Below are 23,245 nucleotides of genomic sequence, written 5' to 3'. Positions count from 1 at the left end.
TTGGGATTAAATCTAAACAATGGCTGGAGTACAAGAAAAGATCTCTGTGGGGCGGGGGGAAGAGGGGAGAAATGACCCAAACAATGTATGCACATAGGAATAAAATAAAAAAAGAAAAAAGAAAAGATCTCTGTGACTCTGATGCTGAAAACACCTTTCAGTGTGACAAAGGAGTAACACCAAAGGAAATAATAGCCCTTGCACACTCAGGCCTGGTGAGCACTCTGAAGTCTCAGTAAACTACACACACCAGTTCACCAGTATTCAATTTTTAGAATCCACACAAAAATCATGGAAGAAGTGACTGTGAGTAAGGGATAGAATAAAACCGTCAACCACTTTCACAATGTCGGGTGAAATTACAGCTGAAAGTCTTTCCAAAATGTGGAATTTGCAAGTTAAGCTGAGTAAATAAAAAAAAAAAAGAATTAACACGTGAAGAGGACGTGTTAAGATGCTGAAAGTTTGTGGCATAAGAAACAAAAACACAGAGGCAAAGTGCTGCTTAGTAGTAAAGTGCTCGTTTATATGAGGCCCTAGGTTTCATCCTATGTACAAAAAAAAGAAAGAAAAGGGAGGGCAAGATGGCAAAGAGGCCTAAATACACAACTTAAAGTTTGTAAAATAACCGAAGGAATGAAATTTATTTGTGTGGAATGTTAGAATGAGATAGTGTTAGCAACCTCACATCTTCTGTCCCAAAGACCACAGACAGTAAAGAAAAATTAAGAAGCTCAGTTAGACATATTAATCAAAAGAATGGTATAATCAGGAAACCTAAAGATAGAAACAGTTTTAAAAGGTTATCTCAAAAGTGGGAGCAGAATTGAGAGGGAGGGACGGTGATTGTTCTCATCAAATTAGCTCCATATCATCTGACTTGTTAACTGATTGTACATATTTCTTTGATAAAATTTTAAAATAAAAATTAAGTCTTAAATTTACCTTATCGTTATGTTAGAAAATAGTTTAAAATTAAATATTGCACATAATGTTTAAATTTGGTTTTTTTAGCTTTCTGCCTTTGAAATAATTAATAGATTTTTTTTAAAAGTTGCTAAAATGGTACAGAGTTCATAAATACTCTACTGCTGGCTTCTCTAATTCTAACAACTTACCCAGAGGATAACTATCAAAACCATCTACCACCACTGCCACAATTCCAGCAGCTAAATTGTAGACCTTATCTGAATGTCCCAGCTTTCCCCTACACATCTTTTTCCAGATCTTGGATCCAAAGCAGCCATCTCACATTGCATTTTCTGTTGTTTCCTTAGGCTCTTCCTATCTGTTACAATTCTTTCAGCTTTATTTATTACCATCTTGACAATTTTGTACTATAGCTCTCCATTTGAGCTTGTATGATATTTTCTCATGACTACATTTAAATCATTTTGGGGGGGTAAGAAAACCAAAGAAATGATATCATGTCCCTCTTGATTCACTGTACTGAGAATTATGTCACTGTATCTTACTAGTGACAATGTTACCTTTGATCACTTGGATAAGGCTACATATGCCACTTTTTCCAACTGTAAAATTACTATTTTTCTCTGTAATTGATAAGTAGCTTGGGGAAAATACTTTGATACTATAACATTCATTTAAAAAATGATTGCCAAATGTTCTGATATATGCTTACACTTTGTAATGATTACCATATAATCAAATTAATAAAACACATCCATCACTCCCATGCTATACTTTCAATACCCAGAAGAGCTTCATTCTGTAACTGAAAGTTTGTACTCTTTGACCAACATCTCCCCAGTCCACCCTCCTCAGCCCCTGGGAACCACACTCTACCTTTCTACAAGTTCACCTTTTTTAGATATCTCATGTAAGTAAGAGCAGGTAACACTAATCTTTCTGATATGACATTCATTTTGAAATTTTAATATACTTAAAGGTCTTATCTTTAAGATAGTCACAGTAAAATATTTCTAGATAAAATAAGACAATGTCTACATTTGTTTCAAAGTAATGTAGAGGAGCAGGAAGGAGGTATGGGTATTGGTAGAACAATAATTGCTCAACAGCTAGTAGCTGCTGCAGCTTTGGGAAGGGAGTATGCTTGTAATCCCAGCACTTGGAAGGCTGAGGATCACAAGTTTGAGGCCAGCCTAGGCTACATACCAAGACCCTTTCTAAATAAAATAAAGTAAAATATAAAATAAAAATAGAACCTAAACAAATATTTCTCATGCTTGGATTTTTACTTTCTAATTTGAACCATTTTTCTCACTGCCAGGCAAGCAACTCAAGATTGCAGACATGCATGTTAAGGGTTCTGCCATCAACATTTAAGACAGGCATGGTACACCCTCTAGTGTCTTATTCTGTACCACCAGCTCTGCATCAACAAGTTCAATAACAAAAAGCAAAGTATGTTTAAAAGAGAAAAGAAATATCCTTCCCTCACTGGTTTCTTCTTCACCAGTCATAGTCAGTAAGTTATCTGCTGAATACTTGGCTGTGTACCAAAACCACTGCAATGCCAAAATTATCAACTTTTTCTCACCAATTGCACTGTTATCTGAAAGCCAGAGAAGAAAAGAAGACAGAAGGCCAATCAGTCAAAACATTTTTAAGCAACCTTAGTAAAAGCTGGATAGAGGAGGATGCTGAAGTCAATATTAATACATGCACAATTTAGAAACATCTCAATAGGTTCTGCCCACACACATGAGTTCATTTAGGTCTATCTTTTAGAATCCTCAGAAACTGTGCTCTACTTTCAGCTCAACAGATCTTGGTCCAAGTCTTGCAGATCTGCCAGCATTTTATTTTCCTAGGATTTACTGAAAAATTCTTAAGACGAATAAACCACAGCATTCATCTATAAGACTTGAGCAGGAGGCACACTGTGACAAGGAACACAAGCTTTAGAATTTTACATGCTTGACCTCAAATTTCAGTCCCACCATTTCCTACCTCCATTACTTAATTTTTCTAAACCCCAGCTTACTAATCTGAAAAAAGCTAGTATTTTACAGTTTAATTTAAAGATTTGTAAAACATATGTAAAGTGCATGATTATAATTAGTATTCAAACTGTAACTATTTTCATTATATGAGCCCAGGTAATCTGCAGTCAGGTATCAAATCCCACAGGCAATTTTTTTTTTTTTTGGCAATTTTCAATAGTTCCTTTAAACAATCTCCTTCAACCACTATCCTTGATTTGACTTCATATTTAGTTTCCTTAATACATAGTTTCTTTTTTCATCCTCATTATGAGACAGCATTTACTCAGGTGGTAAGATAATATATAGTATAAGAATCTCAAGATTAACCCTTAACCAACAATGTTCAATAGACATAATTAGCACCTCCCTGATAAAGGATCATGAATAAGGTGTTTACTATTTTCACATGTCATTTCATAAAATGTCTTGCACACATAAAATATTTGAAGGAGCAACCTTAACAAAAAAATGACAAAATTTTAAAAAGGGCTATCTATGGAAGGCACAAAAATACAACGAAATGCATTAAGAAAAGATAAAAAAGAAAACTGACCTTACTGGATGAGTAGAACATTTATTTGTCAGATAACCATTAATTTAATGGCCTAATAAGGAAAAGACCCTAAGTTCAAACCCCAGTACTATGAGAAAGAAAGAAAGGAAGGAAGAAAGAAAAGAAAAGGGTGGGGAAGAAGGAAGAAAGAAAGAAGGAGAGAAGGAGAAAGGGAAGAAGGAAATCATTAATTTGCCAGAGAATTAAGTGAGGACTCCAAATTCTTGCCAAATGCATGTTTGCCTAAGCACCTGCCAGAAATCTTAAAAATCTAAGTACCTGAAATCAATCTACATCTGAGAAGTATGATTATCAGTTTGTTCATTCAATATTTTCTGAGTGTGCCACGTGTGACACTCTTAGGCATTAGATTAACAGTGGGAAGCACCTACACCCACAGTATGGGTGTTCCAGTAGAGTGAAGGAGGCAAGTAATAAATCTGTAATCAAGAAATACAGATTATGTCAGACAATGCTGCATACTAGCGGAACAGCTGAGTTGTTAGTCACAGATCTATTTTAGCCTGAGTAGTCACAGGAGGCCCCTAAGAGATGGGGCGTGTGAGCTGACAATGACATGGCATGAGCCCATCTGCAAATACTGCATAAGATGCACTTAGAAGCTACTGTTCTCCATGAACAGTTCTATCAAATCAGATTCTCAACAGTTATGTCCTCTAACTACATCTTTTGTCATAGAGACTTCTGGTTGGTGAAAATTTATATTCCCCAAACTCCTGGCACTAAAATCTATCTAAAGGATTAAAGACCAAAGAGAGATACAAATATGGACCATTCTTTTTAAATATATATTTGCCTCCCCAGAAAAATTTATCTACATATAAAATGCACAATACATAACGTATCACAGTGGTTAAGATCATGAGCTCTGGACGCCTCAGTTGTCTCCCTTATTGGATGTGAGACCCTAAGCCAACCACAACCTTAAGCTTAGGTTATTGTAAAGCAGAGATCACTTGTTGGGCTATTGTGAGGATTATATGAGATAATGCATGCAAAGAACTTAACACACTGATTAGAACAATTTAAGTATTTACTAAACATAAGCTATTACCCCAATTTAAAATGCAATTTACATACCTTTTAAGGAAAGTGTTTATGTATGATTAGGACTGAGATTTTAACTTTAAAATCAAAAGTAATAAAAATAAGTAATTTTGAAGTAAACTCATGTCTTCAAAATAATAATTTCAGAGATACCACATAATAATTTTTTAGAAGAGCTTCCACACTCATGACCCAAAGAACAAAGGTGGCAGGACTAGAATAAAAACAGACATTAAAGTTTACAAAGTAGAATTTAATGACAAGAAAAAAAATTTCATACAGACAAGCACTCATAGATGGTAACACAATACCTAAGTATGTGCTGAAATCAGAGATGCATGAAATGGTTTCCTTTAGGAAGGGATGGAACTTTAGCTTGAAGGATTTGAGTGACAGAACATGGCAGACACTGTAGGGTGGCTCAGTAACAGTACTGCCAGCCCTCTCTTTCACTGCCTTCATCTTCTGCACTGAAAATTTACCTGCTCAACTCTCCAGTCCCCATGCAACTCAAGAAGGCCAAGAAAGCATCTATTTTCCAGATAAACAGAACAGACAAAACTAGTGTACTCTCCTGCCCTCTCCTTCTTCATGCTTGGAATGGAGCCACAATGCCTGAAAGCACAGCCAACATTTTACAGCTATCAGCCAATTAGCCAGGGCATAAAGGCTTAGCCAAGCAGAATGAAAAGAGACTAGATCCTCCTCAGTATCATTTAACAAATACACCAGCCTTCAATTAACCACCTTCAGATTTCTGAAGAAAGAAAGTAAACTCTATTTGCTGAGGTTTTTGTAGTCAGATTTTCTGTTATCTGCAACCTAAACACAATCCAAAATAACCCACAGAGATGAAAAAGATATTCCACATGGGATAAAAAACACAAGGGGGAAAAAAAAAAGACCCAACCTCACTCAAAACTTTTATAATTCCAACATTTAAAATGAAGAATTAACAGATAATTTCCTTCTTCACTTAACTTTCTTGTAAACCATACACACAGGAAATGGTGCCCCTTCAGGAAGACATGACCAATGTGAAGAAATAAAATATGTAGCATTTTCAAAACTTTACAGTGCAAACAAAATTTGTTCAAAGAATGACAAAAGGAAATAGCAGCTGGTTTCAAGTAAACAAAACATGAGAAAATATGTACTGAAGAGTTAAAGTAATTTTTTTACATAAGATAATTTTACTAAATTGTTCATCCCTGAAAATGTCTAAAGAGAAAAACTGTAGACTAAAATCCATATTTGAGGAGTAATAATTTTAGGTTCCTGCATTAAAGGATTAGCTGAATGAACTATCCCTCATTCTTCATAGAACATCTCTACAGTAGTTACAGTAACTTAAATGCAATTAGATGACTCATTTTATAAGCCTCTGTGATTAAAAGGGAAATTTCATTTTAATTTGTTAATATTCCCATTAGTAAGAATGTCTCATTACACAGCTACTAAAAGCCTGAACAATAAAACAATGGACAAATTCCAAAAGCAAACAGGAATTTCTTTTCTCTTTTCCCATGAAGTTAACATTATGGAATTTTAACAGATGTTCTATTTAGTCATAGTTAATAAAGTGAATTATGTAGGATTAAAATAGGGTTCAATATGTTTGCATTGGATTTTATCTCAAAAACAATTTCACATTAAAAGTTTGGAAAGGCTTTTCATCACTTTTTTCCCTTTTCAGTAGAATTACTAAGATATAGAAAATAAATGAATTATTACAGCACTAACTACTTTTCTAATCAAACCAGATTTATAAGAACTATTTTTCCAAAGTTTACAGAAACTGAACTATAGCTAACAAGTTTTACCAACAATCACAGTTGTATGATCTCTCATTCAAGCAAGGCAATTGCTACTCAGTATCATGAAACAGTAGTCACACATTTAAATGCAGACAGATCCTGGTGACAGGAGGCTAACAACCTAGAGCCAACTTTACCTTCTCAGTTTCCTGCAGGCTGCATTGCTATAACACTGTGGCATAGAACTGCTGTAAGAGTTCAAGGAGAACGGACAATACAAAGTTCCCAGCACATATGGGCAAACCTGAGTTCCAAAATGTCAGGTAACATGTCAATGGCAGGCAGAGATGAAGCAGAGTTGTATATTACACTTAGGGGTCCTTTACTGTCAAAGGCTCTTTCGGTTACCAAGAATATTAATAACCACAGTTCATACTTCTTGAGTACAAACTGTCATAGGTACCACAGAACACACATGAATTTCGCCACTTAAGTCTCACTGGTTAGATGACTCAAATAATCAGTACAAGGTAAAGGAAATAAAATAGCTCTGAGATACAAGATAATATGCCCAGTCTTACTTATAATTAACACCACAGGGCATCATTTTTCATTTCACACATTGCTAGTACAATTGGTGAGGCAGAGAAAACAGAGAGCTCCCAAACTGTTGGCAAATGTGTCAACTGCATTTCCATGAAGAGCAGCAACTTGGTGTTAGCTATCAAAATTATAAATGCCTATATCTGTAACCAAGTAATTTTACTTCTTGGCATGTAACCTAAAAACAGTGTCAATCATGTACAAAATGACATAGGAACAATATTAAACATTGTAGCATATCTGTGAAGTCCACCAACAGGGTACTGATTAAGTAAATAATGGCTCGTTTGTATAATGGAGTACTATACAATGACAGCACTCTTTATGAAGTGATTTAAAATTATATCACAAATATACTAGGCTAACAAATGACAAGAAGGTACAGAATGCTCTGGAAGACACAGGAGAGACTACCATAACATGAAGAGTTTGGGGGAGGCACTGAGTGGACAGACAGCAGAGCTCTGAAGGATACTTTCAAGGTCAGCTGAACACTAAAGCATCTGTCTCATGTCCAGCCCCAGGATTTGGGGAAATTCTCATTGCCTCAAATGGATGATGAGGGTAAACAGGTTTGGAAAGCTACTGTATCTACTTTGGAGTAAAATTTTCAAGGAGTGGTGTTTTTGGACCTAAATATTGGGGCCTTCGATGAGCAGGCTGAAATGATTTGTTTGGCCTACTTGGTTGCTTATTATAGCAAAAGTGGAATTATAGAGAATAATCCTCATTTATCTCCAAACTCAAGGAAGGCAGGAGTTGTTCATTGCTAAAATGGAACATTATGCCACTGAGTCAACTCCAACCAGCTTCTTCCCTTCAAATTTGTGCAGTCTGGAGCCATACACCAGGAATTTATCCTCTGAACTTCCCAGAACATAGTTTGCCTCTTTCCAGGACTTTTCCCATGTGCTCCCCTCCAGTCTCCAGGCAAACATCAGCTGAGTCTCCTTGCAAATACTCACTTTATGAATGCTCTCCTGAAGCATCTTTTACACACACACACACACACACACACACACACACACACACACACACACACACACACACTGTAGCCCCTACTATCCTGTGCTAGGAGTATACACTTCCTATTTACCTCCCCACCACACATGAAGCCTTCAGGACAGAAATGTGCTGCATGATACCCACTACATGGCATCTAAAACCAACTCTTGAGAATTTGTGGGTAAAAGGTATCTGCCAAACTCAACTTACTCCAATGTTTTTTGAAACAAATTGCATTTCTCTGCTTGCTTTCAATACAGACATCTTTCTAACTCATATTCAACAGGACTAGTCTGCCCTGCACAGAATTTTCAGGCCAATGGACCATCTGAAATCATCTTGGCTATGACAGAAGCTATGTTCCTGCTCTCTGCTTTCATTGTACTGCAGTAAAACCAGTGCACCAAGATGCACAGCCACGTCTAATTTAGCCAGCACCACGAGAAAATGAAAACCGAAAGGGTGAGGTAAATAGTATCATCTGTTGACCTTGCCTAGACTCAGTGTAAAATTCACAGTAACTAAAATAGTTTAGAAGAACATAAGGAATAAGCATGCAATCTCCACAAACATCAAATGCAGCAAGAAAGAAAAAAAGTGTGACAGCATTCTCAAAACCTAAAGAGCAAACATAATCTATCTTATAATACATGGATTCAAACTTCAATCTCATTCTAATGGGCTACTGCTAGGGAGATAAAACTATTTTTAAGAAAAAAATTGCACAAAGAATAAATGTGTAAGTTTCCCAGTGGTTCCCACTAAAGCTTCCATGTACTTTTTATTGAAACAATCAAACAAGCTCTTTGCAAAAAGATTTGATATTGCTGTCAGGATAATGTAAGAATCGAAACTATTTATAATGCAGAAATTTTGTTTAAAGCAAACATATCACTTCTTATTTTTCTCACTTGGAAAAGAAGCTCTATTTCATTCAGCAATAATTCTTCTCTCATTCCATCTCAGAATATGTACAGAAGCAATACTTCAAATAAAATCAGGTCTGAAGGATCTTTTATGAATATGCATAATACAGAAGACCCCAATTAAATTTCCAACAAAGCACTGCCATTTTGAGTAAACAAAGTCATCTCAGTAAGGTCACACTATTTACAAAGACTGCAGCTGAAAAACTAATTACTAATATAACATATGTCAAAACAAAATTTTTAAAAAACAGAATATAGTTGTAACCATGTGTTTTATCTTTTTGTATGCAAAACAAAGTACTCTCTGGAATGGAAATATATTCATTTATTCAGCACCTTTCAGAAAAATAATAAAGGTTTATTACTCCCTCCCTCACTTTTTTCTCCAACCCAGTGAAAGCTGAGTAAATAACACAGTTGTAGCAAGTCAGAAAAAAATTACAGAATGAAGGCACAATACGGGTGATGTTTGTGAAAGACAGAAGTCATATTCACACAAATAATTATGGAACATACAGTTTGCCACCAAAAGAAGCTCCTCAAAGATCTACACCAATTAGGCTACAATGTAGGCTGTAACCTTACGAAAATAAAAGCTTTAAGTCACTTGTGACAGTGTTGGTGTGCCTTAAGAAAGATTGTAATCTAGAGCTAAAAACAAAATAAAACAAAAAACTACTTAAGAATGAGTCACTTCAAAGGCTTTCAATATTCTGATAATTCTGATAGTATTTACATTCAAAACACTTTACCACTAAAATATTAATCATCCCAGGAACTCCAAATAGGAAACATGGATGCAGAGGAGACATACACAGATTCTCACTTGTGTTTTCTTTAATAGAAATTTGTCCCAAACCAAAGACTTCTTTTGGGTCTATCTAAAAATTTAACTTTTGCACTTTAAAAGAGCCTCCCCTATGAGAGGCAAAGAGGAAAACATGCTGCCTAAAGAAATGCACTGAAATTACTCTCTGCTAGTACAATTTTGCTTTTTTGATGGAGGGAAGGAGGGAGGGAGGGAGGGACGGAGGAAGGAAAGGAAGGAAGGAAGATCGGGTGGTTGGTTCTCACAAGCTGAATCACAGAATTTTAGACTTATAAGGCAGGGAAAGGTGAAATGGCTTGTCCTGGGGCCCACTGCATTTCAAGTGCCAGACCTCCAGTCCAGAATGAACTTCCCAGCACATTGCTTTTCATTATCAAAGAACCAAGTGCAACCTCCCTGATACAGGCTTCTGAAACATGTACCTTACAGTGCTTCTTTCATCATCAATTTTTCATTATTTCTCCATATTACACCAATTAACTTGATGGCTTACTCTTAGTAGTTATTTCTTAACATTCTGGATGTAAGAGACATTAAGCCACCCTAGAATAATAATGAGGCTACATGATGGGTGGCTCTTCTTACTACTGGCTCTTCCAGCAAGCCCAGCTCTCATTCCTTCAGATGTAAGAACCAAGATAAGACTCAACAGTGTTTCTAAGAGGGACCAGGATCTCCCTTGGGTCTTTAAACCGGTTTCTCCAAACATATTTCTGATCGTTAAGTTTACTGAACAAATTCATCATTCTTTCGTACTTCATTAGTGGAACTGAGTAAGTTACCTCTCTTAAAACTGTGCTTTTATAGCCTCGATACAATCCTTGGATGCCCTGCAACAAACAAAAAGTCAAGAGATCAGAAAGTTAAATAGTGAAGACTTCTGTGCGACAATCTGAAAAAAGCAGACTACATCCTCTAAAATTTGAATTCTAAAGCATTCTCCTCCACCACAATTTAAGGGTTCTAAGCTAGCTGAAAGTATCTGAAGCTCAGGCTAGCCCCTTTAAAGTGGAGCATCTCTAAAAATAAAACAGGGTTCCACAATAATCTAGTTTTGGTTGCTATTATTCAACATTTTTCTCTTGGAAAAAAAAATGATGTGCTTTAAATATATTTCCAAAAGCAAATGCATACAAATGCCAGTTATTCTTTCATATAAAAAAGATAACTAAGTAGCTTGTAAAATCAGAAGTTTATTAATAATCTCTTAACAAAGCAGTAGTATATATTTCCAGACAAATCTTGATTTAGCTACTGAACTATCCAAACTGGTCCAATGGGGACCCTGTAGGATTGATCTCATTTGTACAATTAGATATTCAGTGTTTCTTTACCTAGGTGACAGAGTATTAAAAATAACTTTTCTAAAACCTGGACTCAGTCTATGGCCATACCACCCTGAATGCGCCCGATCTCATCTAAAACCTGGATTCGTTGAGATTGATTCGCATTTGAAAAAAAAAGAAAAAAACCCATTGGGTATAGTGGTACATGACTGTAATCCCAGCTACTCAGAAAGCTGAGGCAGGAGTTTGAGGCCAGCCTAGGCAACATAGCAAGACCTTGTGTGAGAAAACAAAAAGCCAAAACAAACAATACCAAAAGGCTTCTGTAAAAACTATAAAGGAAAATATTGAAATGCTTCCCAGTTACATGGCTAGGACAAATAATTTCTGACCCATGGCTAACACTAATGAGTAAAAAGAGAAATCATATTTTGAGATAAATATTATCACACCAGTTATTATCAGTCCATTATTAAAGTTTTATCCTATTAGCCCTCAAATTCTGTTGGGATGCTTTAATATAATATTTTAATTTACTTTACATAATTACCATTTGTCCTACCTCTAATTCTGAAATAACGGCATAAAGATTAAATTCAGGGCACACACAGCAGAAACACTCAATGTATGTTTGCCTCAAAATTTGACAATGAAATAAATATGAAAATAAAAATTCACAAACAAAGGAAAGGCAAAGACAATCTTAGAAAAAAAGTTACTGCAGGGCACCGGTGGCTCACGCCTGTAATACTAGCTACTCAGGAGGCAGAGATCAGGAGGATCACAGTTCGAAGTCAGCCCAGGCAAATAGTTCGTGACATCCTATCTTGAAAATGCCTAACACAAAAAGGGCTGGTGGACTGGCTCAACATGTAGGCCCTGAGTTCAAGCCCCAGTCCCACACACACATACACACACAAAAAGTTACCATAACGGACCTGTAATTCTAGTTACTTGGGAGGCAGAGGCAGGAGGATCATGAGTTTGAGAACAGCCAGGGTAAAGTTAGCAAGACCATGTCTCAAAAACAAAACACAAAAGGGCTGACCAAGTAGTAGAGTGCTTCCCAGCATGCATGAGGCCCTGAGTTCAAGCTCTAGTACCCTCCCCCAAAGTTACTATCATTGGACATTAAATTCAGCTCTGAAATTTCCTCTAAGTTTCCTGGGACACATCTCACAGTGTTCTTAATTATAAAAATCTTCCTTAACAAAGAAAAGAGAGAGAGAGAGAACCTAAAACCACATCTTACCTCTTCATATAAGATATTTGAGAAAATCTGAAATGTTCTTGACGACGCAGATACCTGTGCCCTCTGCTTAACCACTTCAGAAGGAACTCGAATTAGGCAGGCAACCTAAAATACATATACTTAATTATATCCTAAGAAGAAAATAACTGTTGCAAAATTTGAAAAGCTTTTCAAAAGCAAAATTTATAGTAAGAATATATCATGTAAAAGCTTAGTGCAAGACATCAAAAGGTTTAAAAAAATAAACCTAAAATGCAAGTGCCAGGCATATAGTGCATATCTGCAATCCAAGCCACTTGGGAGGTAGAGATAGGAAGATCAAGGTTTGAGGTCAGCCTGGGAAAAAAAAAATTAGTGAATCTCTATTTCAAAAACAAGTTGGCAATGGTGGTGCACACCTATAATCCCAGCTATATGGAAGGCAGAGGTAATGATCACAGTCCCAGACCCACCCCAGCAAAAGCACACGATACTATCTGAAAAACAAACTAAAAGTCCAAGGACTGGGGGCATGGCTGAAGTGGTAGACTGCTTGCCTAGCAAGTGCTCAATATATTTAAAAAAAAAAAAAATGCCTGGAGTGTTGTCAGCCCCAAATCTTTCCTCCTGTGTCCTATGTAGATGCCTCTTACCTCCTAACACGTCCTTCCATTACATGCATCCATAAGCCACTCAGTGACAAGAGAGCATTTACACTTTATCAATCTCCAACACGTAGAAAAACATGTGGCACATGACAAATGTTTCAATCCAGTTTGATCAAAGGATGAACCAAAAGGACTTTTGCTTTACATTTTACTGGAAGCAATGCAACACATCGGCAGAGACTGACCATCATATGGTAATTCTGCCCTTCTACCCTCCCCTCCCCGCCAGCCCAACCTCCACCATGCTGCTGGATGTCCCCACCATGCAACACCTGAGGAGGGACTCCAGGCATTCTTGGCCCAGTGCCAGCATTCCAGTTGACACTATCCCTTACTCACACCTTACCAGTCAATAAACGATTCTAATGTTGCCACTTCCAGGATTTTTTACCTTTACGTTGTAAATGAAGCCTACTTATTTTCAGAAGAGAAAGATAAATGAAGAATAAAGAATTGGTCAAACCAGAAGGTACATTTCCAGAGAAGACAGGAGGCAGGGCAGAGGAAAAGGAGACCGGATACAGGGCGGGAAACACATAAACTGATCAACTGTTTCCACTGAAATCCTATACTTACACCTTTACATACTAAGCCAAGATTACGACCCAATGTGGAAATAATGTAAGGCTTTGTCTTTCCAAAATTAAGTGGCTCTAAGGACTGGCAAACTTTTGATGTCAAAAAACAAATAGTAGACATTTTAGATTCTGCAAGCCATGTGGTCTCTGTCACAACTGTTCAACCACACTGTTGTAGCACAAAGCAGCCACAGATGATAACACACAAATGGATTATTTGGCTGTGTTCCAATAAAATTTTATTTACAAAAATAGGTGCTAACCTGCCAACCTCTGTTCCAGATACAAACACTGGCAAATTCTTCTTTGGAACTACCCTTGGAAAAAGCAGAACAGGTACAGAAAAGGTGTAAGTCTCAGTATCCCAAGATACAAAGATGACATGTGATGTCATATTAGATGTTATAGAATCAGCCAGCATGGGCGTATCACCTCTGAAAGTTAAAAAGTAACAGTACCTTTATGATGATGCACCAAAACAACAGATATGGTTATGAGAACCAAAGATTCATTAGATAAGTTACATTTCTCCCCAAAATGGCATTTATAAGACAATAAAATTTGATTTCCATTGCTTCATTCATCAAACACTTGAAAGCTTATTATTCATAAAGAAGTCAGCAATTGAGCCAAAATATTTTCTACCCATTCTCCCTTCAAACTTGCTTAAATCAGTTCAACAAAATATATTGAGCGAGACACTGCACAAGACCCCCATGGGTCTTGTGATTCACTAATATACAGCCACCTAATAATAACAGAAGGAAGAAGGAAGAAGGAGGCAGCACAGACAAGGATTATGGGAAACATGGAAGAGGGGTATTCAGCCTAACCTCCAGACTCAGGGAAACTGCCAGATATTATACCTTCAGAAAACCTTCCAAATGAGCCAGAATGAGCTGGCAAGAAAGGTGGGAAGGGCACGATGGGATTAAGAAACAACAGAAGGAAAACACATAAATAGAAAGGAGAGTGTTCAGAGAACACTGCCAGCCTGTATCAACACAGAATCCCACTTTCTGTAGCCATCTGAGCCATTCCCTATCACCAAAGCACCAGGTCAAAGTCAGAAGTAACAGAAAGTCTGGACACAAAGACAAGGAAGCCCTATACACCATCTGAAGGAGCCTGACCTTCACTGCACAGACAAAGGGAGAATCTTAAGCAGAGGAATGAGCACCTGTACTTAGGACATCACTATGGCTGCAGTGTATGGAACAGTGGAGCTGGGGGGGGAGATAAGAAGCAAAAATCAGCCAGAAGCAGGAGATAAGAGATCACTACAAAAGTTTGATAAAAGATTCCAGGAAATGAATATGGTTCAGAAAAGGGCCAAATTTGAAGGAAAAGTCAGGAATAAAATGCCCTAGGCTTGATTTTGGATGATGGGTATATGGTGGTCCCATTAAATGAAATTTGTTATTAGTAGAGGAAGATGAAATTTGTTATTAGAGAAAAGATGGTATGTTTGAAATGGGAAATGCCAAGTGGGAGAAGACTGTGGGACATGTAAGGAACTATATCCAGCCAAGAAGTGACTATATGGTTATAAAACTAGAAAAATACCAGAGCTAGAAATACAGAAGCCATCTGCATACAAGTGATGGCTTATACCAAAAGAACTGATTGCCCAAAAAAAAGAGCCAAGAGAAAAAGAGCAAAAGGCCAAAAATGGAAAAACATTTTTTTTTGAAGGCCAGGAAACAGAGAACTGAGCAACTACACAAGAGGAGCAGGAGGGCCATATGGCTACAGTGAGCACCTCCCTCTTCCTTGGCTGCCCAACTCTCCTGGGAAAGGCTTCCCAGGGAGGGCAATCAAAGAGAGCAGATGACTTTCCTCCTGCAGAAGGACTGGAACCAGGTGAGTTCATTATGGCTAATCAAACTCTGCCACCAGGGGTTGAGCCTAGAGCATGCTGGTCAATACACAGGGCACTGACCACATGAGGCTACAGAGCACTTGAAAACTTGCTAGGACAACTGAGACATACTAAGTATAGTATGTCTATACTATAGAGACATACTGTAAGTATAAAGTACATATTACATTCTGAAAAGGTGAAATAAAAGGTCAGAAAAAGTAATGTACAACAATCCATTAATGATTCTTTTATACTGGTATGTTGAAATGTTATATTATGAATGTGTTCAGTATAATAAAATTACCCTGTTTTGTACTTTTAATGAGGCTACTAGAAAAGGGAAAATGGTATCTATGTCCTTTGTTATGCTTCCCTAAATGGTGGCACTCTGGAGCTGCTGGGACAGACTGACTTTGGTCCACAGATGCAGCATCCAGAGAGGGAGGCATCAGACTTGTGTCTGCTCTCTAGGGTGTGCCAGAGGTAGCAGAGTAGCCACAATCCTCCTCAGGTGTGGTTCTTACTGTGGTCTTCTCCTCCTTCACTTCCCAAACCTCATTCTCCAGTCTTCCACATATTCGAAGGCCAAAATAGTGTTGTGAGTCAATTAAGGTAAGCACAGCTTTTTTGGGCACAAATACCAGAAGACTGGTTATGAAAGATGATTCAATTACATCAGCAAATAACATGTACTTATGTTATAAGTTGTTTGGTAACAAGCAATTCAACACTTAATGTAGAGCCTCAATAAAGTACACAAGAGCTCCTAACCTTCTCCCCTGCCACTCCAGCACACGGGCTTTTACTCCTTAGCCTTATGGCCTGGTGTGTAAAACATAGCACTTATCCCCTTCACCATTCCCCTTCACACCACTGGCCCATAGCCAAAAAGAACAAGCCCCTCTTCTTTCTCAGATGTCCTTCCAGCAGACATGCCATTTCTTGTTGGCTAGAATCGTGTGACACAGCCACCCTTTGCTAGGGAAGCTGAGAACATGCAGGTTAAGGACCACTGTGCCAAAGTCAAATCAGTATTCTGTTGGCAAGGGAGAGCTGACGATAACTGCCAACCTTCCAAAAGAGAATCTTTTTCTGTAGGTTGCAAAGGATCAATTTCAACTGCAAACAACGAAGAACCTACTTGACATTTAGGGGGCCAGAAGTCTCACATGCAGACTTGCGGAGCAATGCATCAAGAGACTTGAGCAGTGTACGAAAGAGGGTTACTAGAGAGTTGTTTCAACAGAGTGGCTGGGCAGGAGATCCAAGACACTGAATTCCTAAGTGACTTACAGACACATATGGGCAAGTGTGGGCTACTGCCAGAGAAAGCTGGCTAGTAAGAGATGGCTGAAGGTGGTTCAATGACAGAGCATTTACTTGCCTAGCATGCATGAAGCCCTTAGCTGGCTCCCCAGTAGTGTAAACAAAGAAAAGGGGGAGAGAGAGGAAAAAAGACAGAGTGGGGAGAGAGAAAGAGAGAGGGAGAGAGGGAGAAAGAGGGAGGACTGAAGGGGGGAAGGTACAGAGGAAGAGATGAGTTTATAGTTAAAGAGGGTCATGGTGGGGAAGAGGCAGACTTGTTTTATTTCAGATGGTAATACTCGCACACATGATGGGGGGACTGGTAACAGCAAGACAGAGGTTGATGACCAGGGAAAGAAATGAGATAGTATACAAAGACCCAGAAAATGTGAAAAAGGCAGTCAGGAGCTCCAGCCAGAAGCATCAGTCACAGTGCACTGACACAGACTTTGCTTTCATTCAGGACTCAACCCCACAAAGGTCTGTAACTGTGGCCCCAGCTCAAAGTGACTTCTTGGCATTCTCCTGGCCTCCCTTGGGTCTGATTTTTTTTTTTTTACTTTTACTAAAGTGAGCTTACTTTTTAATTGATAAATATAACTGTGTACATAAACAGTTGTAAGTACATATGTGCAACTTTCCTGGATCAGAAATATTTATGGTACTTATTCTAGAATTCTTAGTTTCCCCCAGTCATACCTTTTCGTCTCTACCTCAAAAGATTCCGTTATCCCTAATTTCCAAATAAAATGTCTTACCTAACACTCTTTACTTATTAACTTATACCACATAATTTTAAAAAAATCAATCATTTCCCCAGCAATGACTTTATCAATACTCCATAATTTTAAATGTTTTCTTTGTACTGGACAGCCCATACATATACTGACATAAAGACTAGAAAAAAGTAAGAGTGTGATTACCAGTTGTGTTTCAACCTTTCTGCTTATCCGTATTTTCTACATTTTCTCGAGTTACCATGTGTTTATATTCATAACATTTGAGTTTTTCTTTTTTAACAATTTCAAAGAACAAAAATATCTGTTACAAACCAAAGATTTTTTTTTTTTTTTTTTTTTTTGTGATAGTGGGGTTGAATTCAGGGTCTCGTGCTTCCTAGGCAGGTACTCTACCACTTGAGCCACAGTCTCAGACCAAGGACAAAAGTCTTTAAGTGAAGGGAAATAAAATGAAAGGACTAATTTAAAAATATGCTTTTAGGGACCAGAGGCAGCTCAAAATTAAAGGACTAATTAAAAAATATGCTTTTAGGGACCAGAGGCAGCTCATGTGAGAGCGCGCCAGCCCAGAAAGTGTGAGGCCCTGTGTTCAATCTCCAGCACCATGAAGACATAAAAATAGAAAGTAAGTAACATTTTTACATGCAAACCTACTTAATAGCCTTAACAAAAAGAACATGTATTTAATTTAGTAACAATAAATTCACAAAAACAGATTAAACAGATTACTCACTCATCAGGCCTAAACCTAAATAGTTTTTATTAGTAAGAGTGTAAACTTCCAGTCAAGATAGTAAATAAAGTCCACTGAAACGTCTGTGAATCTAAAGGACAGCTCCCAGCATCTAAAACTCATGAAAGAAATGAAAAGAAAGAAAGAAAAGGAAGAAGAGGGTATACTAACTCCTATTATTTTTCAATTCAACAGGTCAATAGTGAAATATGACACCAATATGTCAAGAAAATAGGAATTGTCTACTTTTGAGGTTTGGCATAAATATTTATGGAACTTCATGCTTCATAACCCTCCATGTTCTTATATTATGTTTTTATTTCTTAAAAATACAGATGCAGAAGAAAAACTCTGAAAAGGTTCTCAGATGAAAAGCAATCCGACTGACTGAAGGGGTACAAAGCACCCAGCATGGCTTCCTTACATTCTGGGAGAGAGGCTAGAAAATAATACCTTCGTGTGTTTCACCAGTACCTCAAGGTGCCTTCCACTTGGTTTCCAATTAACTCTGATCTTTCTGAGATTTGAATTTGAGCTACAACAGAGTATTTCACTGCACAAGAACAAAACCACATTACAGTACTGTGGTTCTAAGAAAAGAAATAAAGGTAATGTCATCTGGAGGTCTCCTGTGAAAGAGCGTTTTTTCCCAGAGCTCACACATCTGGGGCTCAGAATGAGCCTGACACAGGAATGGGGCATTTTCATGAAACCCAAGGACACTTTCTGTTAAAAGTTGTATCAAGACACAAGACAATCAAGGCTTTCCATAAAGAAAATACATTCAGATGGAATGCTGGACTTGTTATAATTAGTACCGACAATGTAATAAACTACAGATTATCTTTTTGATTTAATACTGATGTTGTTACCAAGACTTTTCTTTCTCTGACATAAAGAAAAACTTTTCTGAAAGTTCACTGGCTGTTGCAATAGAGCTGAATGTGTCCTTGTAATATTTATTAAACAAAATACAAAGATGCAAAACTATAAATCATAAGACCAACAGTTTGAAAGTAATAAATTACAGAGCACATTACCATCACTTAGGTGAAATGACTGAAGGGACTCAAAGGAAGAAAAGAGAGAAAGAGATGGATACTGCTAAAATCTCTGGTTCTTCCATTGCCACAGCCAAGTTCTAAATCTCTAATACATCAACTGCCAGAGTTTTACAATCTCACTTCTGTCCTCTTGCTATGGAAATGTTCATTAAAGACACTGGCCCATTGGTACCTTAGGTTAATGTACCTTTTTCCCAACTACGTCCATTTATTTTATAAAAACATTAACTGATTTAAGGATTGGGGGACATGGTTCAAGTGGTAGAGCATTTGACTGGCAAGTAGAAGACCCTGAGCACAATTCCCATACCACCCTGCCAAAAAACTATCTGATTTAAGACCTAATATAACAAATTGAATCAGCAAAATAAACATTCTTCTGATATCAGAAGCTAGTTAGTAAGCATTCTATATGTAAATCAATCTGAGGATAGAGAGGTACCTGGCATAGGAAGCAAAGGTAAAATCTAAATCTTTTTGTTACAGTCTCCAAAATTACTTTTCACTTACACTATATCATATTTAAACATACTTATTAGACTTATAGAGTTTAACATTAGCGAAATTTTCATATTTCAATTGGCAACTCTAGAATATTCAACAGGAACCTGACAATCTGCTATACAAAGCCAATCAAAGCTTAGTCACATTCAAAGTAAAATGTACGCTGGACTTTGCAGAACAAACTCATTATGGCAAATTACTACAAGGGGGTCATGGAGACTACTCGTAATACTGAAGTTTTTGAAATTCAAAGTTTACTTGTATTTTATTCCACAGTCTTTTTGTAAGTCCCAAAATTCTTTTGAGAAAGCAGGTTTCAAATTAAGAATACTTAGCATATCTTTCTATACTACTACTTAAAATGAAACACCTCTACAACTAAACTTTCATTTGTGTGTCAGGGCTACCATCTTCTGGTTATATAAGGAATTGCACTTTCTCATAAACCAAGTGTAATGTGTAAATCCTGCCTCTTTAAAATTTAGCTACTTCACGTGGGGTGAGATCTTCTGGGCACTGAATGAAAATAACTTCAACCCCAGGATACTCTACCCAGCAAAATTATCATTCAAAATAGATGGAGCAATAAAAGCAGAAACTAAAACAATATGTGAACACAAAGCCACCACTAAAAAAGATTCTTCAAGGGATTCTGCACATAGAAAGTGAAACCCAACATAACCATGAAAGGACAGGCAGCACCAAACTACAGGAAAAGAAAAAGCAAGAAAGTAGTCAGTAACCTCAACTTAGGTACACACAATCAAACCTTCAAACAACTAAGACAACTAAATGACAGGAAGCACCACAAACCTGTAAGTACTAACACTTAATGTTAACGGACTTAATTCACCCATCAAAAGGCACCGTTTGACAAAATGGATTAAAAAGGAAGACCCAACAATTTGTTGCTTACAGGAGACCCATCTCACCGACAGAAATAAGCATAGGCTTAGGATGAAAGGCTGGAAGAAGATTTACCAAGCCAATTCCCCCCGAAAACAGGCAGGAGTAGCAATACTTACCATTGACAAAGTAGACTTCAAACCTACATTGATCAAATGAGATAAACAAGGACATTCCATACTAAAAAAAGGGGAAACAGACCAAAAGGAAAATAATATCAACATATATGCACCCAATGTCAACGCACCCAATTTCATCAAACATACCCTGAAAGACCTAAAAGCATATATTAACTCAAACACAGTCGTTGTGGGAGACTTTAACACTCCATTATCATCAGTAGATAGGTCATCCAAATGAAAAAATCAATAAAGAAATTCAAGATCTAAAATATACAATAGATCAAATGGACCTACTTGATGTCTACAGAACATTTCATCCAACTTCTACACAATATACATTCTTCTCAGCAGCCCATGGAACCTTCTCCAAAATAGATCATATCCTAGGGCACAAAGCAAGCCTCAGCAAATATGAGAAAATAGAAATTATACCGTGCTTACTATCTAATCACAATGCAATAAAACTAGAACAAAAGTAAAGACAAAAAAGACGCAAACAGCTGGAAACTGAATAACTCATTACTTAATGAACAATGGGTCATCGATGCAATAAAAGAGGAAATTAAAAAGTTCCTGGAAGTCAATGAAAATGAAAACACAACCTACCAGAACCAATGGGACACAGCTAAGGCAGTCCTGAGAGGAAAGTTTATAGCCATGAGTGCATATATTTAAAAGACTGAAAGATCCCAAAATCAATGACCTAATGATACATCTCAAACTCCTAGAAAAACAAGAACAAGCAAATCCCAAAACAAATAGGAGAGAAATAACGAAAATAAGAGCTGAAATCAACAAAATAGAAACAAAAAAACCATACAAAGAATTAATGAAACAAAAAGCTGGTTCTTTGAAAAAATAAACAAGATCAACAGACCTCTGGCAAACCTGACTAAAATGAGGAAAGAAAAAACCCAAATTAGTAGAATCAGGAATGCAAAAGGGGAGATAACAACATACACCATGGAAGTCCAGGAAATTGTCAGAGACTACTTCAAGAACCTATATTCAAATAAATTTGAAAATCTAAAAGAAATGGACAGATTTCTAGATACATATGATCATCCAAAACTGAACCAAGAGGAAATTAATCACCTGAATATATCTATATCACAAAATGAAATTGAAGCAGCAATCAGGAGCCTCCCCAAAAAGAAAAGTCCAGGACATGATGGATTTTCTGCTGAATTCTATCAGACCTTTAAAGAACAACTGATGCCAACCCTCCTTAAACTGCCCCATGAAATAGAAAGGGAAAGAAAACTGCCTAACACATTTTATGAAGCCAGTATTACACTTATCCCAAAAGGCAAAGACACCTCCAAAAAGGAGAACTATAGGCCAATCTCCTTAATGAACACTGATGCAAAAATCCTCAACAAAATAATGGCAAACTGAATTCAACAACACCTCAAAAAGATTATTCACCACGACCAAGTAGGCTTCATCCCAGGGATGCAGGGGTGGTTCAACATATGAAAATCAATAAACGTAATAAACCACATTAACAGAAGCAAAGACAAAAACCACTTGATCATCTCAATAGATGCAGAAAAAGCCTTTGATAAGATCTACACCATTTCATGATAAAAGCTCTAAGAAAATTAGGAATAGAAGGGAAGTATCTCAACATTATAAAAGGTATATATGACAAACCTACAGCCAGCATTATACTTAACGGAGAAAAACTGAAACCATTCCCTCTAAAATCAGGAACTAGACAAGGATGCCCACTATCTCCACTCCTACTCAACATAGTACTGGAATTCCTAGCCAGAGCAATTAGGCAAGAAGAAGGAATAAAAGGAATACAAATAGGTAAAGAAACTGTCAAAATATCCCTATTTGCAGACGACATGATCTATACCTTAAAGACCCAAAAAACTCTACTCAGAAGCTCCTAGACACCATCAATAGCTACAGCAAGGTAGCAGGATATAAAATCAACATAGAAAAATCATTAGCATTTCTACACACGGATAATGAACAAACTGAAAAAGAATATATGAAAACAATTCCATTTACAATAGCCTAAAAAAAAATCAAATACCTAGGTGTAAACCTAACAAAAGATGTGAAAACCTCTACAAGGAAAACTATAAACTTCTGAAGAAAGAGATTGAGGAAGACTATAGAAAGTGGAGAGATCTCCCATGCTCATGGATTGGTAGAATCAACAGAGTAAAAATGTCGATACTCCCAAAAGTAATCTACATGTTTAATGCAATTCCCATCAAAATTCCAATGACATTCATTAAAGACATTGAAAAATCTACCGTGAAATTTATATGGAAACACAAGACGCCACGAATAGCCAAGGCAATACTCAGTCAAAAGAACAATGCTGGAGATGTCACGATACCCGACTTCAAACTATATTACAAAGCAATAACAATAAAAACAACATGGTACTGGCACAAAAACAGACATGAAGACCAGAGGAACAGAATAGAGGGCCCAAATATGAAGCCACACAACTATAACCAACTTGTTTTTGACAAAGGCGCTAAAAACATTCGATGGAGAAAAAG

General features: G+C 37.1%; 1 protein-coding gene across 13 annotated transcripts in view; it reads right to left on the bottom strand.

Annotated features, from left to right (window-relative positions):
- Positions 1-23,245, bottom strand: part of Slc25a26 (solute carrier family 25 member 26) — a 125,044-nt gene that overhangs the window by 80,454 nt on the left and 21,345 nt on the right. For 10 of the 13 annotated variants that reach the window (XM_074044185.1, XM_074044174.1, XM_074044173.1 and 7 more), the window contains 2 exons: positions 12,252-12,356; positions 10,496-10,543 (listed from right to left, as the gene is read on the bottom strand). The exons of 1 other annotated variant lie outside the window; for it this stretch is intronic. In XM_074044185.1, the coding sequence (XP_073900286.1) occupies positions 10,496-10,543; positions 12,252-12,356 (153 nt within the window). The remainder of the gene's footprint in view (positions 1-10,495; positions 10,544-12,251; positions 12,357-23,245) is intronic. 2 more of the 13 variants (XM_074044179.1, XM_074044176.1) reach the window with 1 other exon arrangement.

Source organism: Castor canadensis, chromosome 10 (assembly GCF_047511655.1).
Source record: "Castor canadensis chromosome 10, mCasCan1.hap1v2, whole genome shotgun sequence".
Classification (NCBI taxonomy): Eukaryota; Metazoa; Chordata; class Mammalia; order Rodentia; family Castoridae; genus Castor; species Castor canadensis.
This window is presented reverse-complemented; position numbering and strand designations above follow the sequence as displayed.